Here is a 17,024-nt window from a genome sequence, read left to right as displayed (position 1 = left end):
AATCAAATCTGGTGTTTCTCTGAAACTAGACTAGCTCCGCTCCTCCTTCTCCGCTTGTTCTTGTTGAAATGAGGCTTCCATGAACACTTGAATGCTGCTTCAAACAGTGGTTTAAAGACTCTTTTCCAAGAGGTGAAATCGGCAAGGGAATGGGAAGGAAAATGAAGAACAAAAGAAGGGTTTTAAAGAGAGAAAGTGAGAGAGAGGTGAAAGGATGAAAGGTTTTGAGGTGTGTTTGAAATGAGCAGCCAATGAGGTATTTATAGGTTGAGAAGGCTGCTAAAAATATCAAAAATCATCAGCCATATACTCCCCCCATGGCCGGCCACACATGTTGCAAGTTTGAAAGTTTCAAACTTGCTAAATTTAACTAAGGGCAAATCTAGAAAAAAACTTAATAAGTGGAGGGGTTTGAATGCAAATTCAAGGAGACTTCAAGGACTATTTTGCAAGCCAAATAATCAGCTAAATAAGCTGATTGGGTCAGCATGTGGGACAGTTTTGGGCAGCCCATTGCTCAGTTGGATCAGTCTTCTAGGTTTAGCACAACTGGGCCTCCTTTCATAATTAATTAATAATAATTATTTAACCCAAAATAAATTGGATTAAAATTAAAATTAATTATATTATGAATTAATATTCATAATTTGGACTGTCTTAGGCTGAAAAGTTAATTCACCTCGATGCTTCAAAATCGCTTCTCGATTTTACGCTTCTAGTAGTGTTTGTCGAGCTATTTTTCGCCTTTTGTATGAATCTGTCAAAAATAAATCAAAATTAATCAAAATTTGATATAAAATTAATTAATATTAAACATGTTAAAATTTTAAGTGCAATTTAATTATTTTATAATTATGTACTACAATTTTGTTGTATGTACTACAATTTTTGAGCATTTGATACTTCTTTTCAATTCTCCCAAACTTATTTTCAAAGAATATTCTGAATAGTACTGAGTCTAGTGTTTGGGACAATTTAAAGATAATTAAGAGAAAAGTGATGGCTAAAAATTGCAAGGATTCAAATAAAATTAGGCCATATAGTCTCAAAGTTGGGTTACAAAGGATAAAAATTCATAAAGGTTGGCTTGAAAGGCTCCAATGGTCTAAACAAAAGTTGCCTAAATCATTTTCAACATTCCATGATTCCTAGGATTTCGCCTCAAGAAACTATTAAGTCAATTCTAGACTTAAACTTTCATGCATGCCTAACTTTCTTAAGGAACTAAAAGTTTTATGGTATGAAATTCATGCTACATTTATGTCATAATTCAGCCAACATAAAAGTTATTGAAATAATAGAATTTTATTCATACTGAAGTTTAGCATACTTAAAAAAATTTCAAATTTTCGAACAAAATATATCCTAATCATAATTAAAAGAAAATTTTATTCTGAGAGAAAATAGTTTCAATTTTTCTGTCCCTCTTACTTAAGATGAACAATGTCCTCCTTGTTAAAAGTGAATGGATACTATACACTAGGTAGGATTCTAGAAAAGAGGAGGTGAGTCAGTTTGACTGCTTAAGTACCAAGCTCTCTCTAGATCCAATCCTGGGCATGTATATATCTATTGCCACGCTTCTTTTTTTAAAACTTGTTCATTTTTATTCATGATTTCCATCTCTTGTTTTATTATGCGAAAAATTAAAAATCCTAATAGATCCTAATCCTATAATAACTTAGGAAAGAAAATAACATAAGGTAAAGATCCCCCATTTCTTATTTATTTGTAGATCCCTCAAAATTCAATTCATCTTTTGCTCCATCATCTTTGTTTTTGCATGAATCTCTTCATTCCTTCTTCAATAGTGGACTCCATGGTTCAAATATAATATCTGTAAACTCAAGCACAAAAATAAACGGGTCATTGAATATTTTCGTAAGAGCGCTTCTCATTGAGTCATCCTATATTTTTGAACATCTCCAGTAAGTTTGTTGCTGACACTGCATGTGTTTCATTATGTCCATCAACTTTGACAGATCATTTCGAAGATATGAGCGAGGCGATTGAGTTCTGAACATAGAGGTTGTCATGTCAGGTTCGGTTGCTGGTTCCATTGGTTCTACCTTATTAAGGATTTCAGCTGACTGCATTGGTTCGGTCACTGTGGGATCTTCTTCTTCTTTTTCTTTGGGATCCTTGCTCTCTTCAACTCATTGCTGGAGAACAAAGTCTTCGACTATTCGGTAGAGGTCCCAACCTGTGATTGTGCCCTGGCTATAACATGTCTTCTTTATGTTTGCAAGAATTTTAGCTTTCAAACACAAAATCGTTATCGTAAAAGGAAAGTAAGTTGGGCTAGAACATCTAGTGGCACAATTCTGCATTTCTCTCATGATGATTTTTCCCACATCAATGGTCTTTGCAGGTAAAATTGAATGAAATAGAACAATACGTTCGCTAGTGGTGTCAAATATTCTTTGCGAAAAGTGTGAATTCCTTGCTTTGACACAGTCCACTTAGAACCTAGAACTGTAAGTTCCTTGAGAATTTCTTGTAGATTTTTAGTCTCAATATTTCTCATCAAGGAAGAATATTCGTCGTCTTGGAAATCAGATCATTCAAAGAATTCATTAATAGCGTTTGAGTTTATTGGTACCTTAATTCCTCGGACAAAAACTGCCATCAATTCATTTGAGGTCAAATTTGCATAAAATTAACAAACTAATTCCTCATATACCCTAGGTCTTTTCTCACAAAACAACTCCCAATTGAGAGCTGCAGCAATTTGCCAAATTCGGGCCATGAAATCAATATAGTTGCTTTCTTTCAATGTAAAGCCTTTTTCTGGGTGCATTTGTTGATTCTTGAAAACGCTTTCGTATCTTGCTTTGGCTTCTTCACAGTGAAATTTGTTTTGGGATTCGTAAATTTGGATAGAGGCACGAGTTCTCTTGCGAGGCATGATTAACCTAAACATAAGATGGAAACAAATATTTTCTCAAAAATTTAATTAGTAAAAATAATATATTAATAATTAAAAATAAATTTAAGAGTTTAAATAATTAAAACGAATTAAAATTTTGAAGAAAACTTTCTTACCACATCGTATATAAAAATTAAGAACTCAACTAAAATTAGAAGCAAAAGATTGTAATTGAAGAATGGTTGGAAGGGTTATCGGCTAAGCATGGGGTGTTGGTGCGAGTTACAAGGCTAGTGTGTCACGCGGATGCTGGGAAGCTGCTAGACGTGCGGGCGAATGTGCAAGGGAGCAACAGGTTCTGGCGTGGCGATTAGGGCAAAAAGAACATCGAAAGCGAAAGCAGCGGAGGGTGGTGCATTGATGCTGCATGAGCTGGACCTACGAGAAGCATAATCGCTCGGAGTAGGATGTTCAAGGCAGTAGCAGTGCGTGATGGAGGCAAGTGTGGGCGGGGTGAGCTGTTGACCTGGTGTGCCAAGTGGTTGCAAGGTGAGCTGCTGGCCGAATAAGGCTGCTGGGCGATGCTATTGCTTGTGGTTAGGAGCTGCAACACTTGGTTGTTTTTGGATGCTAGGATCGATAGTGGAACGAGTGAATGGAGGTTGGTTTGATGAGTGATGAATGATGGAGAAGGTTGGTGGAATTTATAGGGAAGAGGGTAGGAGTTTAGTTAGAATTCTTAGAACAATTTAATAGTTAAAATATTCTAAGTTAATATTCTATAAAAAGGTAATAAAAATTAATAATTAATATAATGCGTATTAAAATATTATTTGCTATTAATTTATTGAAATAGAAACTATTAAATAAAATATGATCAAATTTAAACTAATCCTAATTCTATGTAAAGTTGATAATAATTAATATATATTATAATAAATATAATTATATACTAGTTATTATCATCTTATTTATTAAAATTAAATTAAAACATTTATTTTAGATGCCTTTGAAAATATTTACGAAAAGAGACATCTAATTTTTAATATTTACAAAAAGAGCAACCAAATTTTGAAAATAGTTCAATTAAGTACCTAGACTAAAAGAAAATTTGAAAATTGAGTTGCAATTAAGACTTGGATCAAAATTGACCCTTTTATTTGAAAAACTAAAAATTTATTTTCCATTTAGGGAATAATTTCTCGGAAGATTATGTTAAAATCAATTCCCAGAAAGGTTGGAGGGGTCACAAGTAGTCTCGCTTAAGTTCCAATCTCTTAGACGGAATTTATTTAAACATACTAATCTTGGAAATATACCCTAAATCATTTATTTAAAACAAAAAATAAGAAAAATTAAATATCTATTAAAATGAATGAGACTGTATCCCGCTCAATTTTATCCTCCCAGTAGTGTTTTAAGCACTGAGCATTAACTCGAAAATTACCTCCCTTACCTTGAAGTTCGACAACTCCATATGGGAAAACCTGGTGAATCGTAAATGAACCAAACCAACATGATTTTAACTTACCTAGAAAAACCTTAACCTGGAATTGAATAACAAGACTTGCTGACATGCTTCAAATTCTCGACCTCGAATGTGCTTGTCATGCCATCTTTTATGTCTTTCCTTGAATAGTTTGACATTCTCGTATGAGAACATTTGGAACTCCTCTAACTCGTTGAGTTGAAGCATTCGTTTCTTTTTAGCAAGCTTAAAATCCAAATTGAGTTGCTGGAGAGCCCAGTAAACTTTATGTTCTAACTCTAAGGGCAGATGATAAGCTTTCCCAAAAACCAACCTATAAGGTGACATCCCTAAAGGTGTCTTGTATGTTGTCCTATAGGCCCATAAAGTATCATCCAGTCTTTTGGACCAATCTCGTTAGTTTGAGCAAACTAGCTTTTTAAGTATGCCTTTGATCACTTTGTTTGCTAGTTCAGCTTGCCCATTCATCTGCGGATGGTAAGCTGTGGCAATGTTGTACTTCACTCCATGTTTTTCGAGTAACCATTTCAATCATTTGTCTATGAAATGGGACCCTTCATCACTGATGATAGCTCTCAGGGTTCCAAACCTTGTGAACACATGCTTCTGCAAAAACTTCATCACAACCTTAGCATCGTTCGTCAGATATGTCTTAGCCTTAATCCACTTAGACACGTAGTCTACTGCTACCAATATGTACTTGTGAACAAAAGACGGAGGGAAAGGACCGAGAAAGTCAATACCCCAAACATTGAATAATTCTGCCTCAATGATGTTTGTTCAGGGCATCTCATTTCTGTTAGTAATGTTTCCAACTCTCGGGCATCGATCACAACTCTTTACATAAGCATACGCATCTTTGAATAGTATTGGCCAAAAGAATCAGGCTTGCAATACCTTTGTCACAGTACGTGTACCTCCGAAGTGTTCTCCACTCGAAGCTATGTGGCAATGATATAAAATCTTATGTACTTCATCTTCTGCCACGTATCTCCTGATCATTTGATCTGCACACTTTTTAAACAAGTATGGTTCTTTCCAAAAATAGTACTTCACATCTTGAAGAAACTTTTTCCTTTGATGATATGTCATATCAATCGACATCAAACCACAAGCTAAATACTTAGCAATATCAGCAAACCAAGGGTTATTATGGACATGATTTACCTTCAGTATGTGTTCATCTGGCAATATATCCTTAATGGGTATAAGTGGAGAATTCCCTTCTTACGGCTCCAATCTAGACAAGTGATCTACTATTTGGTTTTGTACTCCCTTTCGATCTTGAATTTCTAGATCGAACTCTTGGAGTAGAAGTACCCATCGGATCAATCTCGGCTTGGCATCTTTCTTGGCAAGTAAATACTTAATTGTCGAATGATTCGTATAGACAGTCACTTTGGTACCTCTAAGATAAGATCAAAACTTGTCAAAAGCAAACACAATAGCAAGTAACTCTTTCTCTATTACCATATAATTCAATTGAGCTCCCGTTAGAGTCCAACTTGCATAGTAGATGGGATGAAAAACTTTGTTCCTTCGTTAGCCCATCACAGCTCCTATCGCAAAGTCACTTGCGTCACACATCAATTTAAATGGCAAATCCCAGTCTGGTGTGACGATGATGGGTGCCGAAACTAATCAACTCTTCAAATTATTGAAAGCTCTTAATCACCCCTTATCATATTTAAACATCGTGTCCTTCTCCAATAAATTGCATAAGGGTTTAGCACTTTTTGAGAAGTCCTTGATAAATCTCCGATAGAAACTAGTGTGGCCCAAAATACTTCTAACACCCTTTACAGATGTTGGAGGTGGGAGTTTCTCAATAACATTTATCTTTGCTTTATCTACCTCGATCCCATGTCTCATTATCTGATACCCTAGACCAACACTTTTTCGTACCATGAAATGACACTTTTTCCAGTTGAGTACGAGGTTTGTTTCTTCGCATTGCCTTAGTACCTTGGCTAGATTGGCTAAGCAATCATCATAAGTGTCTCCAAACACTAAAAAATCATCCATAAAGACTTCCAAGCATTTCTCAACCATATTAGTAAAATTTAACATCATACATCTTTGAAATGTAGCAGGTACATTACATAAACCAAATGGCATACATCTAAATGCAAATGTATCATACGGGCATGTGAATGTTGTTTTGTGTTGATTCTCCGGTGCTATTGTAATCTGATTATACCCCGAGTATCCATTAAGAAAAAAGTAATAGTTTCACCCTGCGAGTCTAATCAGCATCTGGTCTAAAAACGATAAAGGAAAGTGATATTTCCTAGTCGCCTTGTTCAACTTTCGATAATTGATGTAAAGTCTCCATCCTGTAATAGTTCTAGTCGGTATCAACTCATTATTTTCATTCTCTACAACTGTGATACATGCTCAAACTCACTAAAAAGAGCTTGTAGGTCTTGTGGAAACTAAGTGAATGGTAAGCTAATGGTAGCTTGATCATATGAAGCCAATAACATAGGGCAAGGACCATTGCCTATCATATTAAAACACTTGGATAATTGGCCAAAATATAGAATTTGAATAGAGCCTGGTATAAGACCTTGGAGAGTGCAACACTGCCCTTGTACTCGAATTGTATAGTTAAGGAGGAAAATTTCCAAATAATAGGAGCAAGAGATAAGAGCCACTGAATTCCTAGCACGAGATCACAACTCTTCACTAGAAAAATCATCAAATCAATTGAAACTATAGCCTTGTGCCTTCCATTGAACAACCCTGCATAGTCCTTGAGTTAACAATCTAACTTCATTGGCTACCATTACCTACCATTACCCTCAATGTGTTTGTCTGCTCCACTGTCAAATTCAGCCTTTTAGCTACTTTGGAGTCCATAAAATTGTGTGTACTCCCTAAGTCGACCAAAACAATTACTTCAATTTGGTCTATCAGAGCTGAAAACCTCATAGGGTGATGCCCTTGAGATCATTGAGGGGCATATAGAGATAAAGTTGGCATGGAAGGGGTGACTGCTTCAAGATGTTTAGGACAGTTTTGGAAATCCTCAACTATTGGACTCTTGGCATTTGTTTCCTATTCAAGTAAGGGAGCAGTGATAAGTTGTTACAACTAAGATTTCGAGAATTTATGCCCTGGTGTGTACTTAAAACCACACCAGAAACAAAGTCCCTTCTTCCTCTGATCCTCTATTTTAGTTTGTGAGAGTGACTTAATGTGAGCTCGCTGCCCCGAATTACTACCTATGGAAGGAACCCCTAGAATTCTGAGGTACATTAGGATTAGAAAACAAGGGTTTGAGAAAACCTATCCCACTTCCTATAGGCACATTCTTCCTTGAGGGACCTAACATGATGCTCTCAACTTGTCGAGCCAACGTGTAACCCTCAATCTTAGGGCTTAAATAACTAAAGATATTGACCAATTTTTGGTTACAAGTTGTAAAAATACTTAATGCATATGTCTTAGGTAGATGAAGTTGGTTTAGGAGACTTGCAAAACAATCATGGAATTTGTTGACCGATCCTTTTTGCTTGATAGAGACAAGCTTAGACATGGGGTCAATGAAGGAGTCAGACCCAAAACGTTCTTTCAGACCTCTACCATACAAATCCTAAGACAGCTGTTGCAACCCCCTTGCCTTTGAACAAAGAAATTGTACCAATCCAAGGTTTTCCCTTCCAAGTGCAACATAACAATTCGAATCTTGACATGATCTCTTATCCCTTCAGCTTTAAAATAATGTTTAAGCTTAAACTACCACCCTCTGAAATTTTCCCCATCAAAACGTGGGCAGTTGAGTCGAAAAGGATGGTTCACAACATCCAAAGGCCCAACTTGAAAGGATGCTCCAGTATGTCCTAGGTTTGGCATAGGGGACATGACCAGATGCTCATTTAGTGGAAAGCTAGGAGGGGGTCCTCCCAAAATCCCTTTACCTTTGTCAGAAACCAAGCCAGTAATAGTAGCATATTGCCCAAAGTATTGCTCAAACAAGGAATGGAGTTTCGAACGAAGCTTAGAACATACCTCACTCTTAACACTTTCAAGAAGTCCTCAAACGTGCATCAATCTTGGTATCCAATTGACTGAACTCCACTTGCAACTGAGTGAGCTCATGTTGCAGTGATCTTATATCCTTCTGCATTCTGGTGGTCACATCCTCGTTGGCCATGAGAATCGCCAAGCTCTGATACCTTTGTCATGAAACATAATAGAAAAGAGAAAATTGATAGAGAAAGATAGATCGAAAGAGAAGAAATCAGAGGAGTAGGAGAATGAAAATACTATCAAATTTCATAATTGCCTTGCCCCTCATTGATTGGTGTTTAAAACAGGTGAGTAACGGCTTTGGCCAACTGGCAAGGCTAACAAATTGCTCAAATTGCACCATTTCACTAACACTTCATACAAAACGTTGCATTTTTACAATATGAATTAAACAAGTAAAAGAAATAACAACAAAAATAACAGAATTATAAAAGTGTTAACTGTTGACCGCTTTGTTCCATAACACCATCATAGATTCTTGTGTCTCTTATTTTTATTTTTATTTATCTTTGGTTGGTTATTGGGTGACATAAAAGTGGACTAAAAAATGTATAAAAAGTAAAACAGAAATCCAAAAACTTACTAAAACTGGTTGAACCTGTTCAAACGGTTTTAGTTTGATAACATTCTCAACAGTTCAATCCAAAAAACGGTTTAACATTAGTGTCTGTGATTCAGCCAATTTTCGATTCAAATGATTCGGCTAGTCTATCCAATCCTAATTGCTTACTAAATTTTTTGTTTGTGAAAAAAAATTACTTCAATTATTTTTTTTACATAAATGGGATTTTCACCAAATTTATAATTGAAAATTAAAAAAAATAGCAAAAATAAATAAAAATAGAATGACTAAATTCTGTATTTTATTTAAAATATTCTACACAAAGAAAATAGAAAAAGGCATAATTGCATAAAATACCATCAACGAGTTTTTAGTTTTATGCCATTGACCTTTTTTTTATTGACACCCTCAACATTACGGTTTTTTCACAAATCAACCCAACTTTAACAAAAAAATATTAGTTGACCATCAGTTAAGCATCGATAAATGAAATATCCTATGTGGTGTGCTGACGTGTCAAAAATAATAAATTAAATATAAAATTAAAAATAAATAATAATTTGTAAAAAATTAATTTTAACCCTAAAATTAAAACCTATCATTAAAATACCTAAGCCCTTACTCTAAATCGTGAAATCCCTAAAAACTCTTTGGATGAAAAAAACATCAACAATCTCCAATTGCTGATAAATTGAGACAACTTGGCCGTACAAATCAAGGGAATAACACAAGTAAAATGAGCATCTGGTCAAGTAAAATGAGCATCTGGCCGTATAAATTGATTCTGTGTGTTACTTGAATTCAAAATAACTACTTTCCTTTTTTTTTTTTTTCCTTCGATGGAGAGCAATGGTGAAAGAATAAATTGGTTGGTGTATATTGAAGCAATGAAAAACAACAAAAATTATAATACATATACCAATTTTGTCGTAAAATTTTTAAGGATTTTAAGATTTGAGAAGGGGTTAGGGATTTTAATGATAGGTTTTAATTTTAGCGCTATTTTTTTATAAATTATTTTTTAATTTTACATTTAATTCTTTATTTTTGATACAATAGCATGCTATATAGGCAATTTCATTGACCAGCACTTGACTAGCAGTCAACTGACGTTTTCCGTTAAAGCCAGATTGATTTGTGAAAAATCGTAACGTTGAGGGCGTCAATACATAAAAAAAAAAAGGTTAAGGGCACAAAACTAAAAACTCTTAAACATTGAAGGTATTTTATGCAATTATGCCAAAAGAAAAAGGGTGTAAAAGTAAAGCAACGTGGAGGTGGTCCTTGTGGAGTTAGTGTCAGTGACAGAACTAACAGATATTCTAAAAGGTTCCCTAACTCCAAGGCCCAAAATCTTTGCGGCAAAATTTATAGAACCGAAAACAGTAAACCTAACTAGTACCATCGAACACAAAGAAGACAGAGCTACCCATGAAATTGTTTGATGCTCATTGCCACCTTCAAGATCCCAGAATTCTCAACAAAGCCCCCAAACTCATTTCCACTGCTTTGGATTCTGGTCTCCTTAATTTTGCTGTTAATGGTGTTTCTGAGGTCGCTCCTTTTACCTTGGATTTCTCATTCATTTTCCTATTTTATTTGCTTTTTTATAATGATATTATGCTTGGGTTTTTCTTGAAAACTGTAGAAAGATTGGCATTTGGTCAAAGAAATGGGAGACAACTATCCTTCTGTTATTCCATGCTTTGGAGTTCATCCTTGGTAAAATGGTTACTTTTAAAATGAATACTTAGATGTAGTTTTTAGGCTCTTCTCTTTTACTGTTTTCATTTGTTGCAGGTATGTTCCTCAGAGAAGTCCAAATTGGTTTACTACTCTCAAGGAATTCTTTGAAACCACTCCTTCTGCTGCTGTTGGAGAGGTAATTTATTTCTTTTACCACTAATTCTACTTAATTTCTTAATATCTAACCAAGGGTATTTAGTTTTATTTTAATTGTGCAGTCCATAGGTCTGATGTAGAGTTCTAACTTCAGTTTTCCAAATTTCATGGTAAAAAAGAAAATATTAAAACAGAAGGTTTCAGGACTAGATTCTTACACTATTGTGCTTGGATTTATATTTTTTCATAGCTACCTCTCTAATAACAACATGCTTTTGCACATTTCAGATTGGCTTGGACAAAGGTTCAAAAGGAAGGGAGATTGATTTTAATGATCAGGTCCTCACTGTTTTTGTGTTATCTTGATTGTCATTTATTTTTTATTAATTCTACTTTTTCATAAGGCAGCATACTCTCTGTTTTCTCTAAGGCAAAAAGAGCAGCTCCATGCATAACAAAAAGACTTGCATCTGTTTACATGTTGCCATTACTTGGTGTGTGTGCACGTATACTAGGCATTTTCGTGAAGTTTTCTGAATCTTTAAGTTCTATCTTCCAGATTGAAGTCTTTAGGCAACAGCTAGAGCTTGCAAAAGAGCTGAAAAAACCAGCATCAGTCCATTGTGTTCGTGCATTTGGCGACCTCCTTCATATAGTGAAGTATGACTTTCTCTACATCTGTTTGTAACTGAGATTTTCTCTTAAACAAATTATTAGGGACTATTTAGAAAATGTTTCAGCACAATTTCTCTAAGATCTGCCACTTAGTAGATAACAAATAACATAATGAAGGCAAGAAAGCCTTTGAAATCTCTGGCACTTATCACTATTAGTGTCTTTGCTAGAAGTGCTCATTATCAGGCATGTATCTTAGCTGCTTGTTTACCGATGTACATGTAAGATGCTTTAGTTAATGTATGTGTTTCCTTACTGCAATGTATCTTATCACTATTAGTGTCTTTGATAGAAGTGCTCATTATCAGGCATGTATCTTAGCTGCTTGTTTACTGATGTACATGTAAGATGCTTTAGTTAATGTATGTGTTTCCTTACTGCAATGTATTAATATCCTCAGGGACATTGGGCCTTTCCCAGATGGTCTCCTCCTCCATTCTTACTTAGGTTCTGCGGAGATGGTTCCTGAATTTGTCAAATCTGGTGCTTACTTCTCATTATCCGGATACATCATGCCCATGAAAGTGCAGAAGGCCAACAAAATGTTGAAGACGGTTAGTTCATTGAGTTTATTGTTCCATTGATCTGATCATCATGTAACAAAGTATACAATTGTCTTACCTCTGAAATTCCTGCAGATACCTTTGGAAAGGATCCTCTTAGAGTCGGATGCTCCGGATGCATTGCCACATTTAGAGTTAAGCTCTCTATTTTTGGTCGACAAAGATCCTTCCCTTCCACAAGAAATTTTTGCTCATGGGAGAACTACTGCTTCAAATGTTAGCACTTCATCTGATACCTCAAGAGACGCTTCTTCATTGCCAAAAGACATGCTTAATCATCCGGCAAACATACATAATGTATAATTTCTAGTTCAACTGATGGGTATCTTTTCCATATGCCTGTAGACTGCTTACATCTTTATCTAATACCTTACTTTTGGCACCTTTTCTCGTAGAAACTCAAGAAATATAATTACATAGGAAATAGCCTAAAACAAAATTAATAAAGGACAGTACCCTTCACCTCTGGTACATATCATGTTTCATTTATAAGCTTATGGATTTTTGGTTTGTTTTCTCCAGTTGAAAATAAATGTGATGTTCATAGCTTACTTAGTACCATCTGATTCGTATATGATATAAAGGAAGCATAGGAGACTATGATCTTATTTGGGTTGAGTTCTAATTACCAGCAGCACTAATATGTTGGGACGGGGTTGGTCTGAAGATGGAACCTCAATAAGTTTAGAGTCATCGAAATATTTTGTTATCACATCTACGACTGATAGTTGAATTTTTTTGAGGTGTCATCATTTAGTTTTGATCACATGATATGCTGCTATATGCAATTCACACCGTTTGTAACATTCAGATTTCTTAATTTTTTTCATTTTTTCTTTTCCTTCAGGTGCTTGATTATGTTGCAAATTTGCTGGAAATTAGTAAAGAGGAACTTGCAGAAATAAGCTACAAGAATTCTATACGGTTGTTTTCTTATCAAGGTTCAAAAGTTGCCTTAGGATAATCTTTTAATGTCTTCTAATCTTTTTACTGCAAAGGAACATGCTTTCGTACCTTTTCTGTGTCTTCAAAATGTGAAAATGCTTTTATAATTTTTGGTTGTATTTTCAGTTTAGTTGAGTTCTAAGATGTAAATTTTATGGAAAATTATAATCATACTTTCTTATTTATCTTTGTGGGTATATTTTGTGTATCTAAGATCCTCTATTCTTCAAAATTTTGCTGTTAATGGTGTTTCTGAGGTCGCTCCTTTTACCTTGGATTTCTCATTCATTTTCCTATTTTATTTGCTTTTTTATAATGATATTATGCTTGGGTTTTTCTTGAAAACTGTAGAAAGATTGGCATTTGGTCAAAGAAATGGGAGACAACTATCCTTCTGTTATTCCATGCTTTGGAGTTCATCCTTGGTAAAATGGTTACTTTTAAAATGAATACTTAGATGTAGTTTTAGGCTCTTCTCTTTACTGTTTTCATTTGTTGCAGGTATGTTCCTCAGAGAAGTCCAAATTGGTTTACTACTCTCAAGGAATTCTTTGAAACCACTCCTTCTGCTGCTGTTGGAGAGGTAATTTATTTCTTTTACCACTAATTCTACTTAATTTCTTAATATCTAACCAAGGGTATTTAGTTTTATTTTAATTGTGCAGTCCATAGGTCTGATGTAGAGTTCTAACTTCAGTTTTCCAAATTTCATGGTAAAAAGAAAATATTAAAACAGAAGGTTTCAGGACTAGATTCTTACACTATTGTGCTTGGATTTATATTTTTTCATAGCTACCTCTCTAATAACAACATGCTTTTGCACATTTCAGATTGGCTTGGACAAAGGTTCAAAAGGAAGGGAGATTGATTTTAATGATCAGGTCCTCACTGTTTTTGTGTTATCTTGATTGTCATTTATTTTTTATTAATTCTACTTTTTCATAAGGCAGCATACTCTCTGTTTTCTCTAAGGCAAAAAGAGCAGCTCCATGCATAACAAAAAGACTTGCATCTGTTTACATGTTGCCATTACTTGGTGTGTGTGCACGTATACTAGGCATTTTCGTGAAGTTTTCTGAATCTTTAAGTTCTATCTTCCAGATTGAAGTCTTTAGGCAACAGCTAGAGCTTGCAAAAGAGCTGAAAAAACCAGCATCAGTCCATTGTGTTCGTGCATTTGGCGACCTCCTTCATATAGTGAAGTATGACTTTCTCTACATCTGTTTGTAACTGAGATTTTCTCTTAAACAAATTATTAGGGACTATTTAGAAAATGTTTCAGCACAATTTCTCTAAGATCTGCCACTTAGTAGATAACAAATAACATAATGAAGGCAAGAAAGCCTTTGAAATCTCTGGCACTTATCACTATTAGTGTCTTTGCTAGAAGTGCTCATTATCAGGCATGTATCTTAGCTGCTTGTTTACCGATGTACATGTAAGATGCTTTAGTTAATGTATGTGTTTCCTTACTGCAATGTATCTTATCACTATTAGTGTCTTTGATAGAAGTGCTCATTATCAGGCATGTATCTTAGCTGCTTGTTTACTGATGTACATGTAAGATGCTTTAGTTAATGTATGTGTTTCCTTACTGCAATGTATTAATATCCTCAGGGACATTGGGCCTTTCCCAGATGGTCTCCTCCTCCATTCTTACTTAGGTTCTGCGGAGATGGTTCCTGAATTTGTCAAATCTGGTGCTTACTTCTCATTATCCGGATACATCATGCCCATGAAAGTGCAGAAGGCCAACAAAATGTTGAAGACGGTTAGTTCATTGAGTTTATTGTTCCATTGATCTGATCATCATGTAACAAAGTATACAATTGTCTTACCTCTGAAATTCCTGCAGATACCTTTGGAAAGGATCCTCTTAGAGTCGGATGCTCCGGATGCATTGCCACATTTAGAGTTAAGCTCTCTATTTTGGTCGACAAAGATCCTTCCTTCCACAAGAAATTTTTGCTCATGGAGAACTACTGCTTCAAATGTTAGCACTTCATCTGATACCTCAAGAGACGCTTCTTCATTGCCAAAAGACATGCTTAATCATCCGGCAAACATACATAATGTATAATTTCTAGTTCAACTGATGGGTATCTTTTCCATATGCCTGTAGACTGCTTACATCTTTATCTAATACCTTACTTTTGGCACCTTTTCTCGTAGAAACTCAAGAAATATAATTACATAGGAAATAGCCTAAAACAAAATTAATAAAGGACAGTACCCTTCACCTCTGGTACATATCATGTTTCATTTATAAGCTTATGGATTTTTGGTTTGTTTTCTCCAGTTGAAAATAAATGTGATGTTCATAGCTTACTTAGTACCATCTGATTCGTATATGATATAAAGGAAGCATAGGAGACTATGATCTTATTTGGGTTGAGTTCTAATTACCAGCAGCACTAATATGTTGGGACGGGGTTGGTCTGAAGATGGAACCTCAATAAGTTTAGAGTCATCGAAATATTTTGTTATCACATCTACGACTGATAGTTGAATTTTTTTGAGGTGTCATCATTTAGTTTTGATCACATGATATGCTGCTATATGCAATTCACACCGTTTGTAACATTCAGATTTCTTAATTTTTTTCATTTTTTCTTTTCCTTCAGGTGCTTGATTATGTTGCAAATTTGCTGGAAATTAGTAAAGAGGAACTTGCAGAAATAAGCTACAAGAATTCTATACGGTTGTTTTCTTATCAAGGTTCAAAAGTTGCCTTAGGATAATCTTTTAATGTCTTCTAATCTTTTTACTGCAAAGGGAACATGCTTTCGTACCTTTTCTGTGTCTTCAAAATGTGAAAATGCTTTTATAATTTTTGGTTGTATTTTCAGTTTAGTTGAGTTCTAAGATGTAAATTTTATGGAAAATTATAATCATACTTTCTTATTTATCTTTGTGGGTATATTTTGTGTATCTAAGATCCTCTATTCTTCAAAATTCCAAATGAAATAAGTAGAATATAATTGCATAAATCACTCTTAACAATTAAACATTCTATAATAATAAAGTTAAATTTATTTAAGTTTATCCTATTAATAAAAAGATCATTTTAAAGTATTTATTATTTGGTTCAGTTTAGCTTGTTATTATTTGTAAGATGTAATTGAAGGCACAGCAAACCAATATCTTGTCAACCAGAATGGAAGAACAAGAATTTGGGATCTCAGTATATCCTTAATGTTACAAATATATGGGGGAAAAAAAAAAGAAAGGAAAGAAAGAAAGAGAGAAGAAACCTTAGATGAATCCAACACTGTTAGTGGTGGTTCGCCTTTCCGAGATGCAGCTGAAATATGATTATCATTCTCTTTACCTTCCTGTGCTGTTTCAGAGAGGTCGTGCACCTTTGCGTGGACTATCACCCCCATGTTTGTTGACAATGTTACCGAAAGGAACACGACGATGATCACCATCAGGCGATCCCAGTGGTGAGCCTTCATTTTCCAATGAATCCATCGAATTGCCTACATGTCCATCAGCAGCGCAAGACTGTTTCTTGGTTAAACTGCTAAGTTCCCTGTTGAGATTCCCTCCATTGCTTCCACAAACGCAATCTTCAAAACTCCTATATAGGTAAGTAGCAATCCAAAAGATCCAGGGAATGCCAATGAGAACTATCCCAACAACAGGATACCAGGATGCGGATTCGGCCTTGGGTTGTAACATGTAAAGGCATAAGAAGGCGCCCCCCGTGCAGATGCAGAGGAAGAAAATGGTGGAGACAATGTAGATTCTGGCATCTCCTTGTTTAGTTTCTTGCATTGAATGGTGTTTGATGTAATTTGTGTATAGGATGGGAGGTGAAGAAAAAGGGAAAGTGTAGGGATCCCATGGAAGTTGAAGGAATTGAATGAAAATAGCATTGAAGGGGAAGTGGTTTGTTTTTGTTAGTATGGTTGTGGGGGAGATTAGCCGCTTTGCCAGTAATTTGGAAAATAAGCTTGAGCTGAAAAAACAACCAAAACTGCAAAACAGATAAATTATAAGGGAAGGCCCCAAAATTAAGAGTTCATTCCCGCCCTTTAC

General features: G+C 35.1%; 2 protein-coding genes across 4 annotated transcripts; one reads left to right on the top strand and one right to left on the bottom strand.

Moving 5' to 3' along the window:
- Positions 1–10,264: 10,264 nt before the first annotated feature.
- LOC105804325 (uncharacterized) lies at positions 10,265–15,900 on the top strand. Of its 3 annotated transcripts, none has more exons than XM_012636887.2 (8): positions 10,265–10,509; positions 13,332–13,405; positions 13,482–13,563; positions 13,811–13,861; positions 14,082–14,182; positions 14,598–14,751; positions 14,836–15,054; positions 15,605–15,900. In XM_012636887.2, the coding sequence occupies exons 1-8, from the start codon at positions 10,387–10,389 to the stop codon at positions 15,719–15,721; spliced, it is 921 nt and encodes a 306-aa protein (XP_012492341.2). In that variant the 5' UTR covers positions 10,265–10,386; the 3' UTR covers positions 15,722–15,900. The 3 variants fall into 3 exon arrangements, with proteins under 3 accessions (XP_012492341.2, XP_052480272.1, XP_052480273.1); XM_052624312.1 differs by lacking the exons at positions 13,332–13,405; positions 13,482–13,563; positions 13,811–13,861; ... (2 more) ...; positions 14,836–15,054; positions 15,605–15,900 and adding exons at positions 10,604–10,677; positions 10,756–10,837; positions 11,086–11,136; ... (2 more) ...; positions 12,111–12,332; positions 12,883–13,177 and having other exon boundaries at positions 10,273–10,509; XM_052624313.1 differs by lacking the exons at positions 13,332–13,405; positions 13,482–13,563; positions 13,811–13,861; ... (1 more) ...; positions 14,598–14,751; positions 14,836–15,054 and adding exons at positions 10,604–10,677; positions 10,756–10,837; positions 11,086–11,136; ... (1 more) ...; positions 11,873–12,026; positions 12,111–12,332 and having other exon boundaries at positions 10,274–10,509.
- Positions 15,901–16,123: 223 nt separating this feature from the next.
- LOC105804326 (uncharacterized) lies at positions 16,124–17,024 on the bottom strand. Its single transcript, XM_012636890.2, has one exon. The coding sequence runs from the start codon at positions 16,758–16,760 to the stop codon at positions 16,326–16,328; it is 435 nt and encodes a 144-aa protein (XP_012492344.1). The 5' UTR covers positions 16,761–17,024; the 3' UTR covers positions 16,124–16,325.

This window comes from Gossypium raimondii, chromosome 11 (assembly GCF_025698545.1).
Source record: "Gossypium raimondii isolate GPD5lz chromosome 11, ASM2569854v1, whole genome shotgun sequence".
In the NCBI taxonomy this organism is placed as follows: Eukaryota; Viridiplantae; Streptophyta; class Magnoliopsida; order Malvales; family Malvaceae; genus Gossypium; species Gossypium raimondii.
The sequence above is the reverse complement of the archived record's forward strand: the minus strand, read 5'-3'. Positions and strand labels throughout refer to the sequence as shown.

Bases quoted from the DNA above. Each gene is read 5' to 3' on its own strand.
- LOC105804325 (XM_052624313.1), top strand. From the start codon at position 10,387: ATGAAATTGTTTGATGCTCATTGCCACCTTCAAGATCCCAGAATTCTC. The intron at 10,510-10,603 runs GTCGCTCCTTTT...TGAAAACTGTAG, and splicing joins CTGTTAATGGTGTTTCTGAG to AAAGATTGGCATTTGGTCAA. The intron at 11,458-11,872 runs GTATGACTTTCT...TAATATCCTCAG, and splicing joins GACCTCCTTCATATAGTGAA to GGACATTGGGCCTTTCCCAG.
- LOC105804326 (XM_012636890.2), bottom strand. From the start codon at position 16,760: ATGCAAGAAACTAAACAAGGAGATGCCAGAATCTACATTGTCTCCACC.